The sequence below is a fragment of the Labrus mixtus genome, chromosome 16 (genome assembly GCF_963584025.1).
Source record: "Labrus mixtus chromosome 16, fLabMix1.1, whole genome shotgun sequence".
NCBI lineage: Eukaryota > Metazoa > Chordata > Actinopteri > Labriformes > Labridae > Labrus > Labrus mixtus.
Genome location: NC_083627.1, coordinates 21,640,285 through 21,661,054, shown reverse-complemented (window position 1 = coordinate 21,661,054; position 20,770 = coordinate 21,640,285). Strand labels below are relative to the sequence as shown.

At 43.5% G+C, this 20,770-nt stretch overlaps 3 protein-coding genes and 1 non-coding gene across 7 annotated transcripts; 2 read left to right on the top strand and 2 right to left on the bottom strand.

Annotated features, from left to right (window-relative positions):
• The first annotated feature begins 143 nt into the window (after positions 1-143).
• Positions 144-10,682, top strand: znf687b (zinc finger protein 687b). Of its 4 annotated transcripts, none has more exons than XM_061059299.1 (10): positions 144-282; positions 1,032-3,377; positions 4,301-4,599; positions 4,697-4,881; positions 5,625-5,801; positions 5,903-6,065; positions 6,379-6,708; positions 6,982-7,082; positions 7,234-7,321; positions 8,731-10,682. In XM_061059299.1, the coding sequence occupies exons 2-10, from the start codon at positions 1,046-1,048 to the stop codon at positions 9,355-9,357; spliced, it is 4,302 nt and encodes a 1,433-aa protein (XP_060915282.1). In that variant the 5' UTR covers positions 144-282; positions 1,032-1,045; the 3' UTR covers positions 9,358-10,682. The 4 variants fall into 4 exon arrangements, with proteins under 4 accessions (XP_060915282.1, XP_060915283.1, XP_060915281.1 ...); XM_061059300.1 differs by lacking the exon at positions 144-282 and adding an exon at positions 534-805; XM_061059298.1 differs by lacking the exon at positions 144-282 and adding an exon at positions 534-890.
• On the top strand, positions 6,137-6,272 carry LOC132991728 (small nucleolar RNA SNORA13). The gene has a single exon (XR_009676241.1). It is a non-coding gene; the product is annotated as a small nucleolar RNA SNORA13 (small nucleolar RNA).
• Positions 10,683-12,287: 1,605 nt separating the features above from the next.
• On the bottom strand, positions 12,288-16,314 carry aqp10b (aquaporin 10b). Its single transcript, XM_061059859.1, has 6 exons — positions 15,974-16,314; positions 14,655-14,781; positions 13,961-14,098; positions 13,328-13,446; positions 12,751-12,968; positions 12,288-12,660 (listed from the first exon to the last, which is right to left on the bottom strand). The coding sequence occupies exons 1-6, from the start codon at positions 16,286-16,288 to the stop codon at positions 12,441-12,443; spliced, it is 1,137 nt and encodes a 378-aa protein (XP_060915842.1). The 5' UTR covers positions 16,289-16,314; the 3' UTR covers positions 12,288-12,440.
• Positions 16,315-18,188: 1,874 nt separating this feature from the next.
• hax1 (HCLS1 associated protein X-1) lies at positions 18,189-20,731 on the bottom strand. The gene is made up of 7 exons (XM_061059935.1): positions 20,550-20,731; positions 20,011-20,261; positions 19,412-19,614; positions 19,241-19,301; positions 19,022-19,155; positions 18,755-18,875; positions 18,189-18,654 (listed from the first exon to the last, which is right to left on the bottom strand). Exons 1-7 carry the CDS (start codon positions 20,612-20,614, stop codon positions 18,581-18,583), a joined length of 909 nt encoding a protein of 302 aa, XP_060915918.1. The 5' UTR covers positions 20,615-20,731; the 3' UTR covers positions 18,189-18,580.
• Positions 20,732-20,770: the final 39 nt, after the last annotated feature.

Here is a 20,770-nt window from a genome sequence, read left to right as displayed (position 1 = left end):
TTCTAGTGTTGACATTGGTGTGAGCATGAAGAAAACATGCAAACAACTTGTGTAGTGACCTTTGACTGACCTGGAAATGGCTTTGCATGATAATTCAAAATAGTCTAAAATGAAAGCTGTGTGTTTTTTAAACCGTGCAGAGTTGAAAGAAATAACCGTGTTTGCAGCATCCTCCATGCATTTTTTTTTTCCAGAGCTTCATAGGATGTACCTGGTCATGTGACGGGAAGACATCATTTTCAGCTGCAAACGAGCTAGGATAGTCGGGAATCGCATATCCAGGTAAACAACCAAAGATACATGAAATATTAAAACGTATATCCCCATCCAAACCATCCTCTTCTGTGACATCGTCGACCCCTACGACCACCGAGGTGTTACCGCTGTCAAACCATACCTCAGAAAACAGATCCAGTTGCTTTTTAATGGCGAACGCTGCTAGCCTGTTAGCTAAATGACCCCTCTCTCTCTCTCTCTCTCGCTCTCTCTCTGTCTGTCTCTCTCTCTCTCTCTCTCTCTCTCTATCCCTCCCTCTCTCTCTCTCTGTGGCTGGAGCTCAGCGGCCACAGCTAGCCAGCCTCAGCCGGGGAGGAACAGAGGTTTCTAACCCTGCCTGAACGGTTTCTTAAACAACTATAACGCCGAGCATGCAACAAAAACAAAGCACTAATGAAATATTTTTTCCCATTCATTGAAAACGAGTGCTTTATCCTGTTTCCAGAGGAGGGGTTTGGATGCAGAATCGCCGTTAGCTAGCGGGCTAGCAGGCTAGCAGAAATGCTACAGTAGGATCCTTGTTGTTTAGGTAGCTTTCCTGAAAACAACAGAGATGCAGCTTTCTGTCAAATAACGGTGCAGGATATTCTCTGTGAGGAATTTACTTATAAAAGGTCAACATATAAACGCCTGTTAACGAATGATATATATTTTCATGATCATGGTTTTAGTAGGCAGAGTCAGAGATGATGGATTCATGCTTTGTGTGTTGTGTTTGCCTCCTGATACTATATCTTTGACTTTATGTTTTACAGGAGTTAATCCCGGTATGGGGGACATGAAGACCCCAGATTTCGATGACCTGTTGGCAGCATTTGACATACCTGACATAGATGCCAAAGAGGCCATCCAGTCTGCCCCGGATGAGGCAGAGGGACCCCATGGAGCGGCAGGGCCACCTCTGGGAAAGACAGACAGCGTGGTGGGATCATCCTTGAGACCACCGAGCCCGTCAGACCCCCAGTCTGACACCTCCATTGTTAGTGTGATTGTGAAAAATAAAGTCCGCCTCGAGCCTTCAGATGGAGGAGAGGGAGACGCGGACCAGGACCCTATTGATGTAATCACAGGGGTCGACGTGGGTCCTAGACTGGGTGCATGTGCCCCTGGGATTGCTGAATCTGAGGCTCTCAACCACAACGGTTTTGGGGCATCTGGTGCCTCCACACCCCTTCCCCTCAGCCAGACCCAGTCTAACGGGGCACCCTGGTCAATGAACACCCCTAAAGTTTCTTCAGAGGCAGCAGGTTCTGGTGCAGCAAAGTCTCACAAACAGGGTGGAAACATTTTCAACAGACTTAAACCGCTTGTAGCACAGGGGTCAGGAGATCCAGTGGGCCGGGCCAGGAAGATGCAGCTTCTCCAGCAGCAACACCAGCAACAGCAGGATTCAGGCCAGGAGAGGGCCGACGGGGTCAATGCATCGTTACCTTCATCGTCTTCTCTCTCAGCTGGCTCGTCTCCTCTGGCTGCAGGTGGACCCGTTGGACTAGCCTCGCCTTTCTTTCCACCTTCCAAGCCTCTGCTTCCAACTCCACCGTCTGCACCTGCAGCACACCCGCTGCACTCGTCTCAGCCGTTTAACGGAGCCTCTAAAAGCGGCCCTGGCGGGTTCCAGCATCAGCAGATGGAGGAGGAGGATTCTGACCCTGACTTGGGGAGTCCACTGGTGATCCAAGAGAACCCAGACTCCCCGACTTGCACTCAGCTGAGCCGACGTTACAAGTCCGACTCCGTCTCAGCCCAGCCCACGTCCTCGACTGCATCTCACCCCAAACTTGGGGACACTCCTTCAGGGGCGTCTCAGACGTCATCAACACCCCAGTCGAGCTCAATAGAGAATCCCCAGCTGGAGGACCGGCATCCAGAACATGTCATCGAGGAGAGAGACTCACCAGAGAGTCCTGAACCAGAGATGCCAAAATCAACTGCTCAAGTTGCTTCTAAGAGGTCCTCCAGCCCTGCAGTGGCCTCCACTCCACCTCCGGCTGAACTTCGGGAGCCCAAAGAGGAGGAGGAGGAGATGGAGGTTGGGAATGGGATTGAGAAGGTGGCTGATGGCAAATCTGACAAGGGAGAAAATGCAAAAACAAGTGAGGAGAAGATGGAAGTAGATAATGGAAAGCAAAAAGCACCGGTGACTGATGGAGGAGAAACAGGTGGTGCTGCGCCTGCTGCTGCCGGAGCTCCATCCCGACCCCTAAAAGTCAGAATCAAAACAATAAAAACCTCCACAGGCGGAATCACCAGAACTGTCACAAGAGTAGCACCTAAAGGTGGTGCAGCAGGGAAAGGTTTGGACTCTAAATCTCAAACTGGGGAGCGTAAGGTTTTAGGAAACAAGGCCCAAAAAGCCGACTCTTCCTCTGGTTTGACAACAACTTCCCAGAAAGTAAGTGCTCTCAACGCTCTGCCCGTGTCTACACTCGCAGCCAGCAGCGTCATGCTAGCTGCCGCCACAAAGGTCCAGAACAAGATGGCTGCATCAGACAAGACCAAGGTTTCTGCCACTGCCGTCAGCATCACTAAGTCTGCCGCCCTGCCTGCAACTCCCACTGTGTCATCCTCTCCCAAGTTCTCTGTCGCTGCCGGTGGGATCAGTGTACGTACAGCCACTAATAAGACGGCTAACGGAGGAAGCAGCACCATCATAGGCGGCGCCCTCCAGCAAAACAAACCGGCCTCCATCGTCAACAGCACAGGCGCCGTCATCTCCCGCAGTCAGTCCAGCCTTGTCGAGGCTTTTAACAAAATCCTGAACAGTAAAAACCTTCTACCGAGCTACAAGCCGGACCTCTCGGCTCCTCCGCCTCCTGAGTGGGGCCTCCCGCTCCCATCCACAGGGTACCGCTGCCTGGAGTGCGGAGATGCCTTCGCTCTCGAGCGCAGCCTGGCTCGACACTACGACAGACGATCACTCCGCATCGAAGTCACCTGCAACCACTGTGCTAAGAGGCTGGCCTTCTTTAACAAGTGTAGCCTGCTGCTGCACGCCCGGGAACACAAGGAGCGCGGGCTGGTCATGCAGTGCTCACACCTGGTCATGAGGCCTGTGACAGTGGAGCAGATGATTGGACAGCAGGACATTACACCCATCGGTGGTGAGTGAACTGTGGCTATTAGTTTAAACAGCTGTATATTTTTAAGATAATTCAACCAGTCTTTCCAAAAAGAAAATGGCATTTATCATAAAACAACTCACCTCAATCGCCTGAGGTCCAATGGGATGTCCTTGAAAAACCTTGTTCTGTGTGACCTAAAGATATTCAAGTAAAAGTATATAAAGGAAGTGAAAGAAATAGGGTGTGAGTTGTAGTTTCATCATGATAAGATGCATGAGATCTATGAATTTCTTATTACAACAATACGATGTTTGCTGATTCTGTTCCATTCAGAGCTTCAGTATATTTCCATGTTTCACATTCACTTACATTTATAATACCACTCAAAATAATAAAAAAGTACAGTAATGATAAAAGTAGTCACATGATGGAATTCGAAAACAGTTAACTCTTCAAGAAAGTTTAATGGAAAAAAACTATGAGGATCATTTCACTTTGTATCTTAACTTTGTAGTTAAGTTCTGCAGAATCTGTTTGAGGCCTTGGAGTCAACATCGAGTGAACGTTCATACAAGTGCTGCCATCCGTCAACTATTTCATCAATTCACTTTTTCGTTGTGAAAGGTGGTCAGAGAACAGTGAGAATACTTCCAACGCAGTTACTCATGAAGGGGCCTCTCAATGGCAACATCCTGAAATTTTACATAAATACACAACCCCCCAGAAATAATTGAAAAGTGATGACTCAGATCTTTTTCTCTTTAAAACATATTACTCAAAATAGTTGAGTGTATTATGTGTTGATGATTTGTTCTATATCTAAAATTCACACATTTATTATTAGCATAGAAAGCAGTGAGAGCCCCCCCCCCCCCCCCAAAGAAATGTACTCTGATCATGTTTCATCATCTTCATTGACCACGTCCCATTTGTCTCTTCTGTTCCCACCTATGGCTGACCAGGCTTGCTCTCCTCTTCGTCCTCCTCTCCTCCAGTCTCCTCTCCCTCCACCACGACCGGAGGCTCTGCAGCCTCCGCTAACTCCAGCCCCATGAAGGACGCTTCAGCTCCCGCTGCCTCAGCTCAGCCTCGACAGGTCCGCCGCGCGCCTCAGGGCCCCCAAGCCCTCATGCCTCTTCCCTGCAAGAAGGCAGAAGGGCTGCAGTACAACAACTTCAAATGTCCAGAGTGCCAAACACAATTCAACAGCAAGGCTGAACTGGTCACTCACTTCCAGCAGATCAGAGCTGCTCCTAACTCTGTGAGTCTTTGTTTCTCTCATGCAACAGTTTCCTGATCTTTCAAAATGCTGGCGATTAATGAGCGCTTTGTTTTATTTTATTTCCCTCTTTTTTCAGACATGTACGCAGTGCTCGCCTCCTATGATGCTGCCCAACTCGTGTGCCGTATCCGCCCACCAGAGGATCCATAAACACAGAGCGCCTCATGTCTGTCCGGAGTGTGGTGGGACTGCCAGACAGGCCAGCTTCCAGACTCACCTGGAGGAGGCCTGCCTGCACTTTGCCAGGCGCATCGGGTACAGGTGTGGAGACACTTTCCTTAAGAAGACCTATTATTATGTCAATGATAATTACAATGGGGGCGCTGGTAACACAGTGGTTATAGTGCGCACCCCATGTGTGGAGGCTGTAGTCCTCCAGGCGGGCGGCCCAGGTTCCGGTCCGGCCTGTGGCTCCTTTCCCGCATGTCATTCTCCACTCTCTCTCTCTCCCTGATTTCAGACTCTATCCACTGTCCTATCTCTGCAATAAAGGCACAAAAAGCCCCAAAATAAATCTTAAAAAATAATAATAATTATAATTTCCGTTTATAGAGCTTCCACTAATATATGTATATATATTTTAAGATTTATTTTTGGGCTTTTTGTGCCTTAATGTAGAGATAAGACAGTGGATAGAGTCGGAAATCAGAGAGAGAGAGAGAGAGTGGAGAATGACATGCAGGAAAGGAGCCACACACTGGATTTGAACCTGGGCCGCCCGCTTCCCACTAACCACTGAGCCACCAGCATCCCCACTAATATACATATATATATATATATATATATATATATATAAATCTGATTGGTTGAAAAAAATCAGACATTTGGGTTGCAGTGTTGTTTTATGCTCAAAAAAGCACCTTTAAAGCATCATTCATGTGTGTGAAATGAACTGCTCTACATGTAATATTTAGACTGCCAAGGCAGTTTTAAATATGTTGAAATGTGTTATCTTGATTTTTTGAGCCATAACACATTAAACTATGTTTGACAACTTCTTGAAGGTGCTCAAGCTGCCAGGTCGTTTTTGGAGGTTTGAACTCCATCAAGTCCCACATTCAGACTGCTCACTGCGAGGTCTTCCATAAGTGCCCAAGCTGCCCCATGGCCTTCAAATCCTCCCCCAGCGCCCAGAGCCACATCAGCACCCTGCACCCGTCACTTGTCGGAGGACAGGCCAAGTACGAGTTACTTCTATCCAAAATACACATTGGACATTTGTACCGTATGATTGGTGATACATCCCTAATTTTGTGTGTGTGTTTTTTTCTATTTCTGGCAGAATGATCTACAAGTGTGTGATGTGTGACACGGTTTTTACCCAGAAGCCCTTGCTGTACATGCACTTTGACACTCATTTAGCCAAGCAGAAAGTGCATGTGTTTAAGTGTCCTGACTGCACGAAGCTCTACGCTCAGAAAGGATCTATGATGGAGCATATAAAGGTTTGTTCTGTGATTATTAAATACCAATCAAGTATTTTCAAAATAAAAGCTTATCATGAACCTGCCCCCCTTGCCTTTATGTGTTGCCCGTTCATTGCTTTCCACGGCGAATGTGGCGTCAACAAAGGCATACAGCAAATTCTTGTATCGGCCTTAGCAAGGTTCCTCCCTAGTGACCTTGTCCTAAGTTCTATACCAAGTACAGATATAATTTTGGTCACATGAATGTGTGTTTTTAGGTTGTCTTTCTGTGTCCCAGTTGGAGTGATTGGTTTTGCTAATAGCTGCCTGTTCTGTAACGCCCCTCTCTCAGACCGCTCACAGAGGACCTGCAGCCAAACAAACAGACTCTCAGACCGATTCCTCAAACGCCACCTCGGCCCCCACGACGACGTCCGGCCCCTCAGGCCTCAAATCCAAATCCTCCGGAAAACCTGACAACTCGGACGGAGAGGACTGGGGCCGGGATCAGGAGGAGGAAGAGGAGGAGGAGGAGGAGGAGGAGGACGATGACGAGGACTATGAGGCCCCGGGGAGCAGCAGTCAACCCCCGTCCCAGACAGAGTGGACCTGCCCGCAGTGTCAGACCACCTTCACTGACAACGATGACTACCTGAGTCACGTGAAGATGGAGCACGGCAAGGTGAGGCGCACGTTCTCTTTTTTGATTTGATCTGATTAGTACTGAAACTAATGTAGTACAGAAGGGCGCTTCATTTTCTCAGCACCAAATATGAATCAAAGCACCTTGGTTTTTTTTTTGTAGGTGGAAACTATTTCTGACAATGTGGTCGGTAAAGAACAAAACAAAAAACGGAGCCTGTAGTTAATTTCCTGCCTGTCGTGTCCATCAGACTGAAACATATCTTTTTTTTAATCTTATCTCTATCTGCCTGTCTTATGTGTTTGTCCAAAGTTCCCCTGTCGTATTTGTGGAGGCACATTCAGCACGTCTTCCAGCCTGAGACGTCACGAGCGAGTCATTCACGAGGGCAACAAGAGAGTGTTCCACTGCCAGTGAGTCACCTGAGATTTCAAGCTAATGTGTATTTTAAATCTTTCATTTTCAGTGTTTTGCTAAAACTGTACTATCGAGCGATGGTCAGTCTGTGTTTATAAGGCCTGGAGCTGACACAATCTTGCATTCTGTTGTGCATCATTTTTTCAGATATTGCACAGAAGGGAAGCGCACCTTTGGCAGTCGGTTCTTACTGGACAAACATGTCCGGCTCCATCACAGAACCACAGACGGACAGGTGAGTTCAGACACTTCTCTCTGTGTATTTACAGACGTTTGTCTAAAGCTGTCTCCTGACTCCAGTTGTTCTGAGCAGATTTGTATTTTTATTTTGTTTAGGGTAAGTTTAACAAATTGACCAATTTATGTTTCTCTAAAAAGCCAGGGAGTTTGAGTTGACTTATTTAGTTAGTATTATTTGAGATGTGTTCTGAAACAAGGACCAGGTCTCCCCTTCTAATGGATAAACGTAGAGGAAACACTGTTTCCCATACTATGGGAATTTTACGTTTCCACTGAATGAAGCCGTAGCTTGACGCTCCCAAAACTCCTCTCTTACGTAATTTTCATCCAAAAAATCCACAGGACCAAATGATCAAAGTTTAAATGTTTACTTAAACAAAAATAAACAAAAAACAGATACACGTTAATCCAAAACTATACAAAAAGAGAGGTCAAAAGACTGTGTGGCTCCACGCTCTACTAGTCTGAACTAAGCCCAATTAAGTCCACAAGCCCCTCCCCCTCCCAGATCCAAAGAACAAAATTATTTGTCACAGTTCTGATGGCAGAGTACTTCAAACTGCAACGAATGCATTATTTTCTATAGTCAATTGAATGTTGTGTCATAAATGTATATTATACAGTAATAAGCACTGTACAGAGGATGAGGAGGGATGTACGAGCCTCTGTTGCTTTCTTACGCTTGTTTCTTTGTTTTTTTAAGCAGTGTGTTTTGTATGTGGGGTCAGTGTTAGGTATTTAGGTTGTATATTGACCTTCATAATATGTATCTTGTTTTATTTATTTATTTGTTTATTTAACAGGGACACATGCAGTAAACATTGCTTCATATATTATTAAAGTAGATGCCATGCAGAAAAGTTTCTAGCCTTGGCTAATTTGCAACCCCTGTCCCTGGCTAGGACTTTAGGATTAAAACTGAATTATAAGACTAAAAGAAATTCAATTCAATTCAATTCAAATTCAGAAAACTTAATTTGTCCCCGGGGGGGCAATTCAAAGGCACACAGAGCAGTACATTAACAACAGAGCAAGTAGAAGAAACATTTTAAACTAAAATATAAAGTGTCAATTTAAATACAACTTAAAGCTTAGACTTAAAATACAAAATATAAAAAGAGTAGATATAAGTGGACAGATGTAAACAGAACTATGTGCAGTAAACGAGAAATAAATATATAAATAAAGAAACAGTTATGCTATACAAATACAGAACTTATAAACTCACTACAAACAAGAGACTCAATAAGACCAAACAGTAAAATGATTATTCTAAGAGGAGATATTCAATGCTCACAAACCTGCTTCAGTTTCAGCCACTGCCTTAATAAGTGTGGAAGTTGGACACATTGTTTTTAAACTATTCTGAAAATATTCAGTCTCTCTCCCTTTCTGTGTCCTCAGGGTCCCCCAATGACCCGGAAGCGCGCGGCCACAGGTGGAGAAGGACCAGGCAGCTCCTCAGAACAAGATGGGGAGGTGGGACCTCCTGGAGGCCGGGGAGGAGGAGGAGGAGGAGGAGAAGAAGATGAGAACGCCACAGAGGACGGGGAGGAGGGTACAGGTCCCGCTAAGAGAACCAGGGCGTCTGTAGCTTCGACATCATTGGCCCCGAATGAGCTGGAGGAGGAAGACAACATTTTCCGCTGCATCCCCTGCGGCTTCTCCACAGAGGACGGGGCGGAGTTCCAGCGCCACATCCCGCAGCATCGCGGCGACACCGTCTCCTTCCAGTGCCTGCAGTGCGGCGTCTGCTTCGCGTCGGCCGGCTCTCTCGGCAGACACAGATTCATCACGCACCGCGTCCGCGACACCCAGAGCGACGCCGACCGCGGCACCCCCCGCGCCCACCACGGCTCTCCCGATGGCTCGCCCGCCGGCTCCCCGGGGGCGCAGGGCGAGGACGGAGACGGGAACCTGGGCTGCAAGGTGTGCGGACGGCGTTTCGACAAGGCCTCAGACCTCAACACCCACTTCAGGACCCACGGCATGGCCTTCCTCACCGCACACAAAACGGACAAGCCTCAGTAGAGGGTGGGCGGGTCCTCTGAGACTGACGGGTCATCTTCAGCCGGGAGACGAGAGGCTGAAAAAAAATATGAATGTTGATCCTGAGATGAAGCACGTGCTTCCTGCGCAGTTTGTTTTTAGCCCCCACAAACAGTTTTACTTGATCTATGGCACCTCCTCTGTGCAATTAATTATTGCATGTTTGATCATGTTACTAACTGAACACACCTGTGAGAGACTCTTTGAGGGAAAAGGCTCTCAAAATGACCCCGCCCCCCACCCCGCTCCCAGAGTAAAGCATTTATATATCAGCCATACTGTGTCATAAAGGTCATGTCCCTTCACTTCAGTCACTCTGCACCGCCTGCAGCCACCTGCCTGTTTATCATGTTACACACCTTACCCACCGTACTCCAGACCGCTGTAGTGCCGATATTTTTCTACTTCACGTCTTCTCAATATTCATACTCGTTTGCCTCATCCTACTTTTTCCCAGCATGAGATCAGTTCTAACAGCTCCAGAGGCGGTTAAAACTGACCTCGAGCTAATATCACAAGACGTCTAAAGCATGAAGGGGGAGTGTGTAGAGAATTTGACACTGATTTTTTATGTTGCTATAATATTTATTTATACGAAACACATCACTGCTGTTGGTATTTTTTGGACAATGTGGCTGCAACAGAGACGTGAGATTAGAATCTCTGAAGGCAAAGAGGAGGTTACTGGAGGTGTGTAACCTGTGTTGTGTGTGAAAAAAAAGTGTGATGTTGTTAATCGTTAAGCTAGAAGAAGAAGAAGAGAGGTCAGGTTTCCTGCCAGTAGTAAATGTGTACGAGTCTTGCCTTGTAAATACATATAATGACACTAAAGGAAAGCGTTCTGGTTTTAGTATCTTGCTATGATAATGTGAATACGTAAAGTATTTGTACTTGTACTGTTCCCCTTTTTTTCCCCAGACAATTTGAGGTTAAAAAGAAAAAAGGTCCACCCCCCCCCAAAGAGGTAGCTATACATTGTAATTACACAGCAGAGTGTGGGGGTCGTGTTGTCTTAATGTGTATGAATACAAATGTTTTATCTCTTTGAGACGGTTCTTTTTTTATCGACAGAATCAGTGCTTGCTGTTCTCACATTTCTTATCTATGTTTCAAAAAGCAGCCTTCAAGGTCACGTGATGGAGGTCTGAGTGGATTCTGTTTGTTTGTATCTTTTATATGTCATGATATCATATTTATATAGCTCAATAGTTGAAGATTTCACGTCATTTTCTTTTCCATGGTTGTGGTCTGCTTGCTGAAATGCCATACACTTTTGTGCTGTTTCGAAAATAAATGTGTAAAAAAGAGAGACGGATGACTCGTGCAGCTGACTCGTTGAAGCATACAGAGCTGTGTTTACAGAAGTTCACTAGATTTAATGAACTGGAAATGTCCTACAGTCTTGCCAGCAGATTGTCAGAATCAGAATCAGAAATGACTTATTAATTCCAGGGGGAAATTGGTTTGCTACAGTTGCTCATAACACCAACAATCAGTAGGAAGTACAGATAAGTTCAGAATATAAAATCAAATCAAAATAGTATAACAATATAATAAGCATAAGTACCAAGTGAAAGCAATAATAAAGTAGTAATAAGCTGTAATGTTCAAGTGCAGGTCATTGAGAATATAAACAATATTTACAAATATACACTGATGGATTAACAGCGTAGATATTGCATGGTTCATGTATAAATATTGTCCAGTTTTCAACAGATTGCACAGTTTTAGTAGAGAAATATTCAAGGTAATAGTCCAGGAAAATTGCAGACTCAGTGTCTGACTCTCAAATGGAAGAGTAAAATCATTTAGGCTGCATTAACCCCTCGTGGTACCATGTTTTATAAACAATAATCCCAACAGCAACTCAGAAAATGAGCATCTAAGTGACTATATTAAAGAGAACAATGGAAGATGTGAGTAACAATTAAGTTCAATATAATTCATGTGACAAAGCAGTTTCTGCAACATGTCATTTGTGGATATACATAGATTAGGCTTAAATAAATATTGTAGTGTTTTTGATTAAAGGCAGGGTTGGTCATTTTCAAAAACTAGCATGATTTTGAAAACAGCATTCCCTCAGTGCTTCGTCTACTCCCGCCCCCCTCCCCTCTGTGATCCCTCAGAAGCCACGCCCCCTCACTTACATGCTCTCCGAGTGTGGGCTTGTGCATGCATGGAGCAGGGAGACAGGGAGGCGTGTGATTGGTTCATCAGATTGGTACCTCGTGGCAGACATTGGTCGAAGTTTTTACAGACTTACAACTGTTACAGATGACTGATTTTCTAGGTTCCTTTTTCAGAGAACATGAGTTTTATTAATTTCTGTCAGGACCTAAAGACAATTTCAAACAAAATCTCAAAAAGTATATCTGGAGAAAATGACCCATCCCGCCTTAAATGCACTGAAAGCAAGAAGGCTTGGACAAAATCACAAATACCAGAAACAGCTGCAGTGCTGTCGTCTTTGTAGCGTCCATGTTTATGAATTCACCAAAGTATGACTCAGCAAAATGCTAAAAATGCTCGGATGCTGATGTAAGGTACGTATATAAGTACTAGATGAATTTAAACTGATCAGAAAATAAGGATCATCAAAAACCTCAGAAGCATCCATCCAATGTGAGAAATTTAACTCAAAACCACAAATAGAAACCCCCTGGAGCTGAAGAGAGGAGCACAGGAGTCGTTCAGGCTCACTTTGTGGGGACTATGAGTTTCTGTGCAACATTTATTCCAATCTATCTTGTGAATTTTTTTTGGCATGTTTTCTTTACTAGGATAAGATAACTTCTCTTTTCTGCTGGTGGTGTTGGAGAAATGGTGAAGGGGTCCCGTTATGATCTTGCTGTAGGGACTATTATAACAGTTTCAAACCAATCCCTAGTTGTTGATTGAAGTAGTGGAAACTGGATTTAGTTGTTTATTATATGTTCTGATTATTCTACCCAACAATCAGACACATTTGTTCCAGTAAATCAATCACACATATTTACAAAGATCTTTAGTTATTTTTATTTTTTTTAACGTCAGAATACACAGCAGATTTTTCCTTTTTTAAACTAAGCTAAATTGGAGTTCTTGGTGGGTTTATCACAGCCTGGCTCCACCCCCTTCAGCTCCACACCCATCTTGCTTTCAGTGGCCTCCTGACATGAACTGGGTAGCTCAGGCTGATGGATTGGATGGTGGACTTCAATCATCAGCTGGTAGATCAGAGTCCCCAGCAGAGCACCGACACAAGGAGCCACTATGGGCACCCACCACCAACCGTCTCCAGCCCTGAAGAGATACAAGTGTCACACACAATCAGACTTTCTGTGAAAGGTGTTCATGTGGAGAAAGAGATACGTGTCTTCATACTGTCCCGACCTGAAAACATCCACTCCCCAGCCGGCGATGTACGTGAACAACCGAGGTCCAAAATCCCTGGCTGGGTTAAGAGCGTAGCCGCTGTTGGAGCCCATAGAGATGCCGATAACCAGCACCACTGCACCCACCAGTACAGGCTGAAAGCTGTCAGGGAGGGAGGTGTTCCTCTGGTCCCCGAGTGCCAGGACACACAGCAGGAGGGCAGCGGTGCCTATCACCTGGACAACAGAAAGCAGTATTATCATCAATCAATTTAATCAATTTTTATTTGTATAGCGGCAACTCATAACAAGTGTTATCTGGAGACACTTACTCATTGTTATGTTACAAAAAGCAGGTAAAAGACCTTACTTATTGTTATGTTACAAAGACCCGGTCTATCCATCATGAGCACTTTAGCAAAGCAGCAAAAGTCACAGTGGTAAGAAACAACTGACTTATTAAAAGCCAGAAATCTTCGGCCGGATCTAGGTCTAGACTGCGCCACATCGTGTCTTTATTTCGGCAGACGACAGATTTGATTTCTTTTTTGTGGTTTTAATTCAGCCTGATGGAGTGTGAAGTGATGATATCTGACCTGGTCCACGACTCCTCCCCACACACTCAGGTAGTCAGATGGGTAGGTGGAGAATATGCCCGCTGTGGCTGTTGGCCCTGTGACTGTAAGCTGTCCACCACCATACGCCCTGATGGCATCTGTAAACAGCTCACCAAAACACACACAAAATACATATAAATAACACGTACCGATACCAGTCTTTTAAAATAAAAAAAAGAGTAAGGAAGGTGATGAACACCAAATACAAGCACTTGTATTTGGTGTTTATCACATCATAGACGATTAATTTATTTTAAAGAAAACCAATATTAAAAATCCCACAACGATCCTCAAAGTGGCTTTGGTTGATACGTGTCTTCTCCAGGATAAATAATGGAAAATGGGTCAATCATTCAAAACAAAAATCCTTATGCCAAAAATATGAAGTGAAACCGTATGTGTAATAATTCACTGATGTTTTTAGATTAGCAGAATATGAAGTAACTAACTGTTTTTGGACATTATCCTGTGAGATAACACATCTGTGCCTGTGCCCTGATTTTCTATATGAATTATTGGGCTTAGTGCTGAATCCCATTCTTCGGTTTAATCTGCAACAAAAAACATTTACTCAGTCCGTGTCTTAGCCTGATCCCTTTTTTAGAAACTCACCGTGGTACTGCAGTGCAACTGTGGCTGCAGCTAGAAAAGCTCCGAACAGCTGGAAGAAGACGTAGAAAGGCAGCTTCATCCAGGGATGTCTCCCCAGAACACACAAACTCAGAGACACCGCCGGGTTCAGATGGGCACCTCAGGAGGGATTGAGTCAAATGTAGGCTCAGGTTTAAAATTCAAATGATACATTTTGTAGTCTCCTGAAATCGTCACATACTTTAATGTTAAAATAACCTGCGGTTGTGCACAGCTTAGGGTCTGTTTCAAAATGACAAGGAGTGGAAAAAATAGGTGGGATAAGAAGGGTTTGGTCACTTTAACTCTGGTAGAAGGAAGAGTAGTTTAAAACTTTTGGAAGGGAAAGTGTCAAATCTCTTTTTTATCCTTATTTTACAAAGTCTTCATTTGCAACTTACCATTAAAGCTCAAATAAAAACTTTGATCTAAAATAATTCATTCACTCGTGCCATGATTCTTCAAGCTGTCATAAAGTACGAAGCTCCTTTAAAAGAGAACACCCACAATTTAGTATTTCACTGTCAGATCATGCTACCTTTATGTAGCATAAACTATGATACTGTCCCTTTTTTTCACACTACCCCGACTGAAAACATATTTATTTCAAACTTTTCTGTAAACAGACGTTAATGTGTGAATCTGTTCTGCAGTGTTATATTAAATCTCATCTTACCTGAAACTCCTCGTGACACAAAGATCCCAAATGTTACTCCAAGTGCAAAACCCAGGTTTATGGATAGGTACTGTCCCTTCTTCTCTTCTGTTGTGGTCACCTGGGCAACAGAGCCACATCCAAACAGCTGCAATAACAAGAGACGAGGAGCCGCATGAGCTGAATATTCAAAAATGCAACAAAAAAAAAAAAATCTGAGTACCAGATGTGAAAAAACTTCAATTTAGGGACTGGAATCTCAAACAGTACGGCGAAAGTTTCCAACTTTTTAAAAGTTTGCTTCCGACAAAAAAATAAAAATTAAATGACAGTTTCCTGTCTAAAAATATGAGACTGAAATTTAGGAATAAAATGTCCAAAACATTTCGGACTAAATTATTTTACCCTCAAATTTGGCCAAAATGATCAGACAAAAAAAACAAACGTATATTTCTGACAGAAGTTTGAAAAAAGTTCAATGAAATGGCAGATGAGAAATTAAAAAAAAAAAATTCTGAGTAAAATGTAAATTTAGGGACTGGAATCTCAAACAATACGGTTAAAGTTTCCAATTTTTTTTTAAGTTTACGTCAGAGAAAAATTAATGAATAATAGTAATATTAATATTAATGATTAAAAACTACAGTTTCCACCTCAAGTCTCAAAACACGAGACTTATATTTAGGAAGAACATTTCAAAAACATTTCAGACTACAAAACCCACAAAACTGGCCAAAATGATCAGACAAAAAAAACAAACAAAAGTTTCCAAAAATGTTCAATGAGACTGCAGATGAGAAATTCTTAAAAAAAAAAAAAAAAAAAAAGAAATCTGATGAAACATATATATTCATATAAAAGTTTATTGTGTCCCGGCACAGGTGTATGAGCAGCTTTAGATAAACATCTTTTTTTTTACGACCATCATCGCTAAGGAACCGCTTTTATGATTTCAGCTGTAAACGATAATTAACCTGACAGATAGACAGACGGATTCAGAACACACAAACACAACCAGCAGACAAATAAACAACACAGGTTATTCCAAAATCAATGATGAGGGCAGGACCCTCACTTTTTGTACCCTCCCATTTTAACCTCACCCATCCTCACCCATCCGTGACCCTCTCTCACCCTCCCACTTGAACTCTATTTCTACAGTCTGTCTCCGTTTTAGGCCAAAGTCCTCAGTTATCCATTGAGTGGAGGCACTAGCTGCTTTGAAATAAGAGCAAAACATGAAATGAATAAGCAGCTTCAGGTAAACCAACTTTAAAGTGTGAAAGCTTGTTCTTGATGTGTAAGAAAAAAGAAGCCTCAAAATGCATCATAACACTCACAATCAAGATGTAGACCCCGAGACACTCAGCCAAACACTCCCTGACCAGTCTGTTTCTGATCCGACATTTCTTCAGCAGCCTCTCCATTCCCGTCGTTTCCTCCTCTCCGTCGGGCCAAAGCTGAACTTTCAGAGCCGGGACGCTGTCATCCGTCAGATCCTCTGACCCCCACAGCACTGCACTGTCTGCCTTACGGAGCAGAGTTTGCCCTTTCATACTGGAGCAGTTGTCTACGTCATGCACTTTATGGCCCGGCTGAGGAGGTGTAGATGTGTTTGAGTGCAGGAGAGGAGAGTGTTTCATCTTTTGGTACATGTTGATGTCTGAACCTCGGGAGCACTCCACTGCACAAGAGGTTGTTTTGACACTGCCCGGTCTGCTTTGGTTAGTCTGTGACCTCACCTGGTTGGAATTGGCTCTGATTAATCCCTCCGTTTGATTGGTTATCATCACATGTCTTCTCCTCTCAATGCAAACATGAGCAGGCACTTTTGTCTCTCTTACTCTTGCTTGGCATTCTTGGCCAAAAATCAATGAAAGAGTGCAAGTAAAGTTCAAGAAAATGTACAATTCCTTTTTCCAAAAAGCCTTTAAAGTGCCTGAATACCTTAGATTTCATACTGCATGACCAGGGTTGTGTGACATGATCAGTCTGTTTCTTTGGTTTTGAAACATGTAAATCAGTACTGATGACTTTAAATGTATAACAAAAGACCATCAGTGTCGAGATTGATTGTTCCATCGAGATTTTTTCGATGCCTGTAATCAATGCTGCCACTGAAGAGATAAAGAAATGTTAAGTCAGGGGGCAAGATTAATACACAATGAAGACTCCTCACAGTGACCCTAAAGTCTGAAACGCACCCACAGTACATTCCCTTTGGTGCTTTCTCTTTTTTTTTTACAAACATTAAAACCTCAAATTTTTCCTTATTTGTCATCATGTTGTTTCAATCTGGACCTTTTGGAAAGTTTTTTTTCTGCAACCTTAAAGAGTGAGAAGGTCGTGACACCTTCTTTGAGGTTCAATTTAAACATTTTAGACCCTGTGAATAAATATTTTCCAGAGCAGCTCGATTGAAATGGTCTTGTAGACTCCCTTGTGTTCTTGCCAATTTGTCCTCAGGAGGGGAGTGGAGCTAATGTTCCCTTTAGAGATTTACTTTGAAGACGAGCGCTACACCTGACTTCAGAGGGAACACCTCGCCAACTCTTTTGATATTTACAGCATGAAAGAGCTTTTAGAATGTTTTTAATGTAGAGTTGAGCATTACCAATCATTCTTTATCAAGTAAGCCGAGGAGGCTAAACTACTGAAGCTGATGAACTACAAATGTGCTGGAGGTCACACTGACACAGTCAGAGAGGCTGTTTGTGAAGACCAGAGGATGGAATGTAGAAAACATGAAAACAGTGTTATGTTTACGTACCAACTCTTTTTGTAAAGTGTCTGGAGGTAACGACCAACAGGGAACTCCATGCACAGCCTATACTTTGAGGTGTGCACGGTTGCAGGAACATATCATATCTTGAGAAGCTTTAATAAGGATTGATTGAATAAAAAGAAGATAGGCCTGCACACTTGCTCAATTGCCGCAAAAAAAGGTGTTTTGATTAATAAAACCCTTTTTTTTGCGGCAATTGAGCGGGCCTATCTTCTTTCTTAGTTTTATTTTTTCAACTTATTTTTTATTTCAATTTTTGGCAGAAATAGCATTAAAAAAAACCCCGGACAACTACAAAGAAAAAAAAGCAGAAAAAACACCCTGCCCTAGGTAAGGTTAAGATAAAGGTTTTTTTTATTATTATTTATTTTTTATTGGATTAGCAACGTCATGGCTGGACTCCATCTCTCAGTGAATTTGGGTTTTTGAAGCCAATTCTCAGTTTTGCTATTTTTTTCACTGCCCTGCACCTACGTGATATGCGTGTAACTACTTCTTCTTCATGATTGAAAAAAAAAAGACACAAATACTCCATTACCACATAATCAGCTTTCCATAACTATTTTCAGTGCAGTGGATTTTGATCTTCAAAAATCTAAATATGTTGCGTTAACGCTAATGACGTTTAGATGTGACTGGTGCTAAAAGAAAACTCTTTAAAGTCACACAATCAGGAAGCTGAATCAGAAAATATTGCCATGATTCAGCCCCCCCCCCTTCCCCCCAAAGTATCTCTTAAAGTGGTCAAAAACAACAAGAGCAAAAAAACATTTTGTAAATATATTAGGACTTTTTATTGGACATACCACACACTCACATCCATACAGGCTTAGGCTACAAAAAAGAATCCAAAAATAAAATATTTGACAGTGAATTATTCAGTCCCTGATGTGTCTCAGTTCAATAGAATCACCAGTCTTCAGAATTGGCAGCTTCTATTCTGCGTGCTCTGTAGCAGATCAAGTTGTCATCTTTTTTTTTTTACCAGGCCCAGAGATCCTTTACAAACACTTTCATTTTTGGCAGCTCAAGGTCATGCAAGTGTTTTGTTTAAAAAATTCAGATACAGGCTACAAAAACTGAAAGCTCTACGGCAGAACGCATAGACTGAAACAGCAGAGAAGGGTTTTTTTTTTCTTCACATTTTACTCCACTTCACATTTTATTTAAAGCCTCGAAAGAACTTAGAGAATAACGAGTCGTCATCACGCAGGTCTGAAAATGGATGTTGGACACCTGGAATAAAAACAAGAATGCATTAGAGCTCGATCAAACAACAACAGGCTAAAGACTCAAAATGAGCATAAAAGTAATCAGTCGTTTGACACAGGCTGACCTGGTGTGAGGGGCACAGTGTGATGGTCTGCATCCTCCTGGGTACCCACACCTCCTGAGCGGGTCACTGTGGTCTCTTCATTACCATGTCCATCTCTAACAGTCCGCCTCTCCTCAACGCTCTGACAGAAAATAACACTAACCTTTAGCCTACTTGTTTCCTGAAATTCTTTTGAGATGTGTTTAAAATATAAAAAAAAACAAAAAATCTTCAGTTCATCTTTAACATTTGATAAATAAATAAATCCGGATTCACTGTTTCTCTCACCCCGTCAGGTTTCAACACCTTGGTGACCATGACTGACTGAAAGAAGGATCTGCTCCTGGGTTGGTTTGGAGTCTGACCAGCAGGTGGTGTCAGAATCTGATCCAGGCCCCCAGAGGACACTGCAGAGTCCAGGTCTGGGGGAGAAGCCAGTAAGTTGGGACATTGGGCAAATATCACATCCTTCATTTCTCTAACTTAGTGATCAAAAATGCAACTGACCTCCATCTTGTTTTCGCTCATCTGGAGCTTTCCGTGGCCCTTGTTTCCAAAAATCATTGAACTGTCAATAAACACGACACAGTTGTGACACATGAACAATCATTGGTTACAGAGGAATAATCAATAGCAATGTTGCTGCAGAGAGAAAAAAAAACAAAAAAGGACGTTCACCTTTGCAAAAGGAGTCCAGCCAGGAAGCTCTGGTGACTCATAAGAAGGGTGGCTGTCATTCCTGGGCTCTCTGGGTGGCCCTGGTCTGGGTCCCTGTGTGTTGCTGTCAGGGGATTTGAGCATAAAGTCTCTCAGGGGGTTACCACTGGACCCCCCTTCACCCCTCTTGTCTCCATCCTGAGGTGGTGGCAGCATAGGAACACCTACAACAGAAGATAAACATGTGTAGGTCTAGTAAGGGGGTGATAAAGTTCTAAGATTTAAGATTTTAAGATTTTAAGATTTTACTTTTATTGATTCCTGCAAGGGGAAATTTCAGTTTTTACACTCTGTAAGTCATGAACACACACATGCACAAACAGGATCCTGTGAACATGCACTAATGGAGAGATGTCAGAGTGATGGAGCGGCCCACAGCGGGCGCTCCTGAGCTGATGGAGGGGAGGGGGTTTGGTGCCTTGCTCAAGGGCACCTCGGCAGTGCTCAGGAGGTGATCTGGTACCTGGGACTTGAACCTGAACCGGCGACCCTCCGGTTCCCAACCCAGGTCCCTACAGACTGAGCTACTGCCGCCCTGGATCAGGGCTTAGTTTTCATACCAAAGTGTCTTGACTCTGACTGCCCATCCATCCGGCCCAGCTGGGAGAAGATCTCCTCCATCTCCCTGAGGACGTGGCCAAAGACTGGAGGCTCCTGGATCCTCATCCCGTCTGGACCAAAGCTGAAGCCAAACCTCCAGTCCCCATCAAAGGGGTCCTGCTGGTCCCCTCGGAACCCGTCAGAGTAGAATCCGTCCTCCTCCTCATCATCTTCATCTTCATCATGAGTCATTGTATCGAAGAAGGGGTCCCTGACACAAAAACAGTAAATATTTGATTATTCATAAAGAAGGACCTTTACATCTTGTTAGAGTGTTACATTAATAGACTTCAAAGTACACAATCGTATTACTCTAAAAGTCACCCTCAGCCTAAATAGAGCAGTAACTACTCTATGTGAGGGGCCCCATGTGGTCATCCTGGCACAGAAAACCCTAATCTTCTAACCAAAGCTGTTTAAGTAACCAAACAGAGTACAAGCACCTACAAACTTCTGTTAGCTTAGCCGAGTGAAACATGTGAAGCTTCACTAAACTTACCTTCGGCCGCGATAATGGCCTCCAGGTACCCCGAAGAACCCGCGAAATAAATCAAAAACACTCATTTAATTAATTAACAGGTTATTGCCAAAAACTAAACCATAGCGAAAACAACTCCTGAGGCAGATACGCACCGGACCAAACGAATGTCAACAGTGTCGTAAAGCGTTCTAGTAACTTCAGAATGACGCAATTCGTCGTCATGCTAGTTACCGTAAATA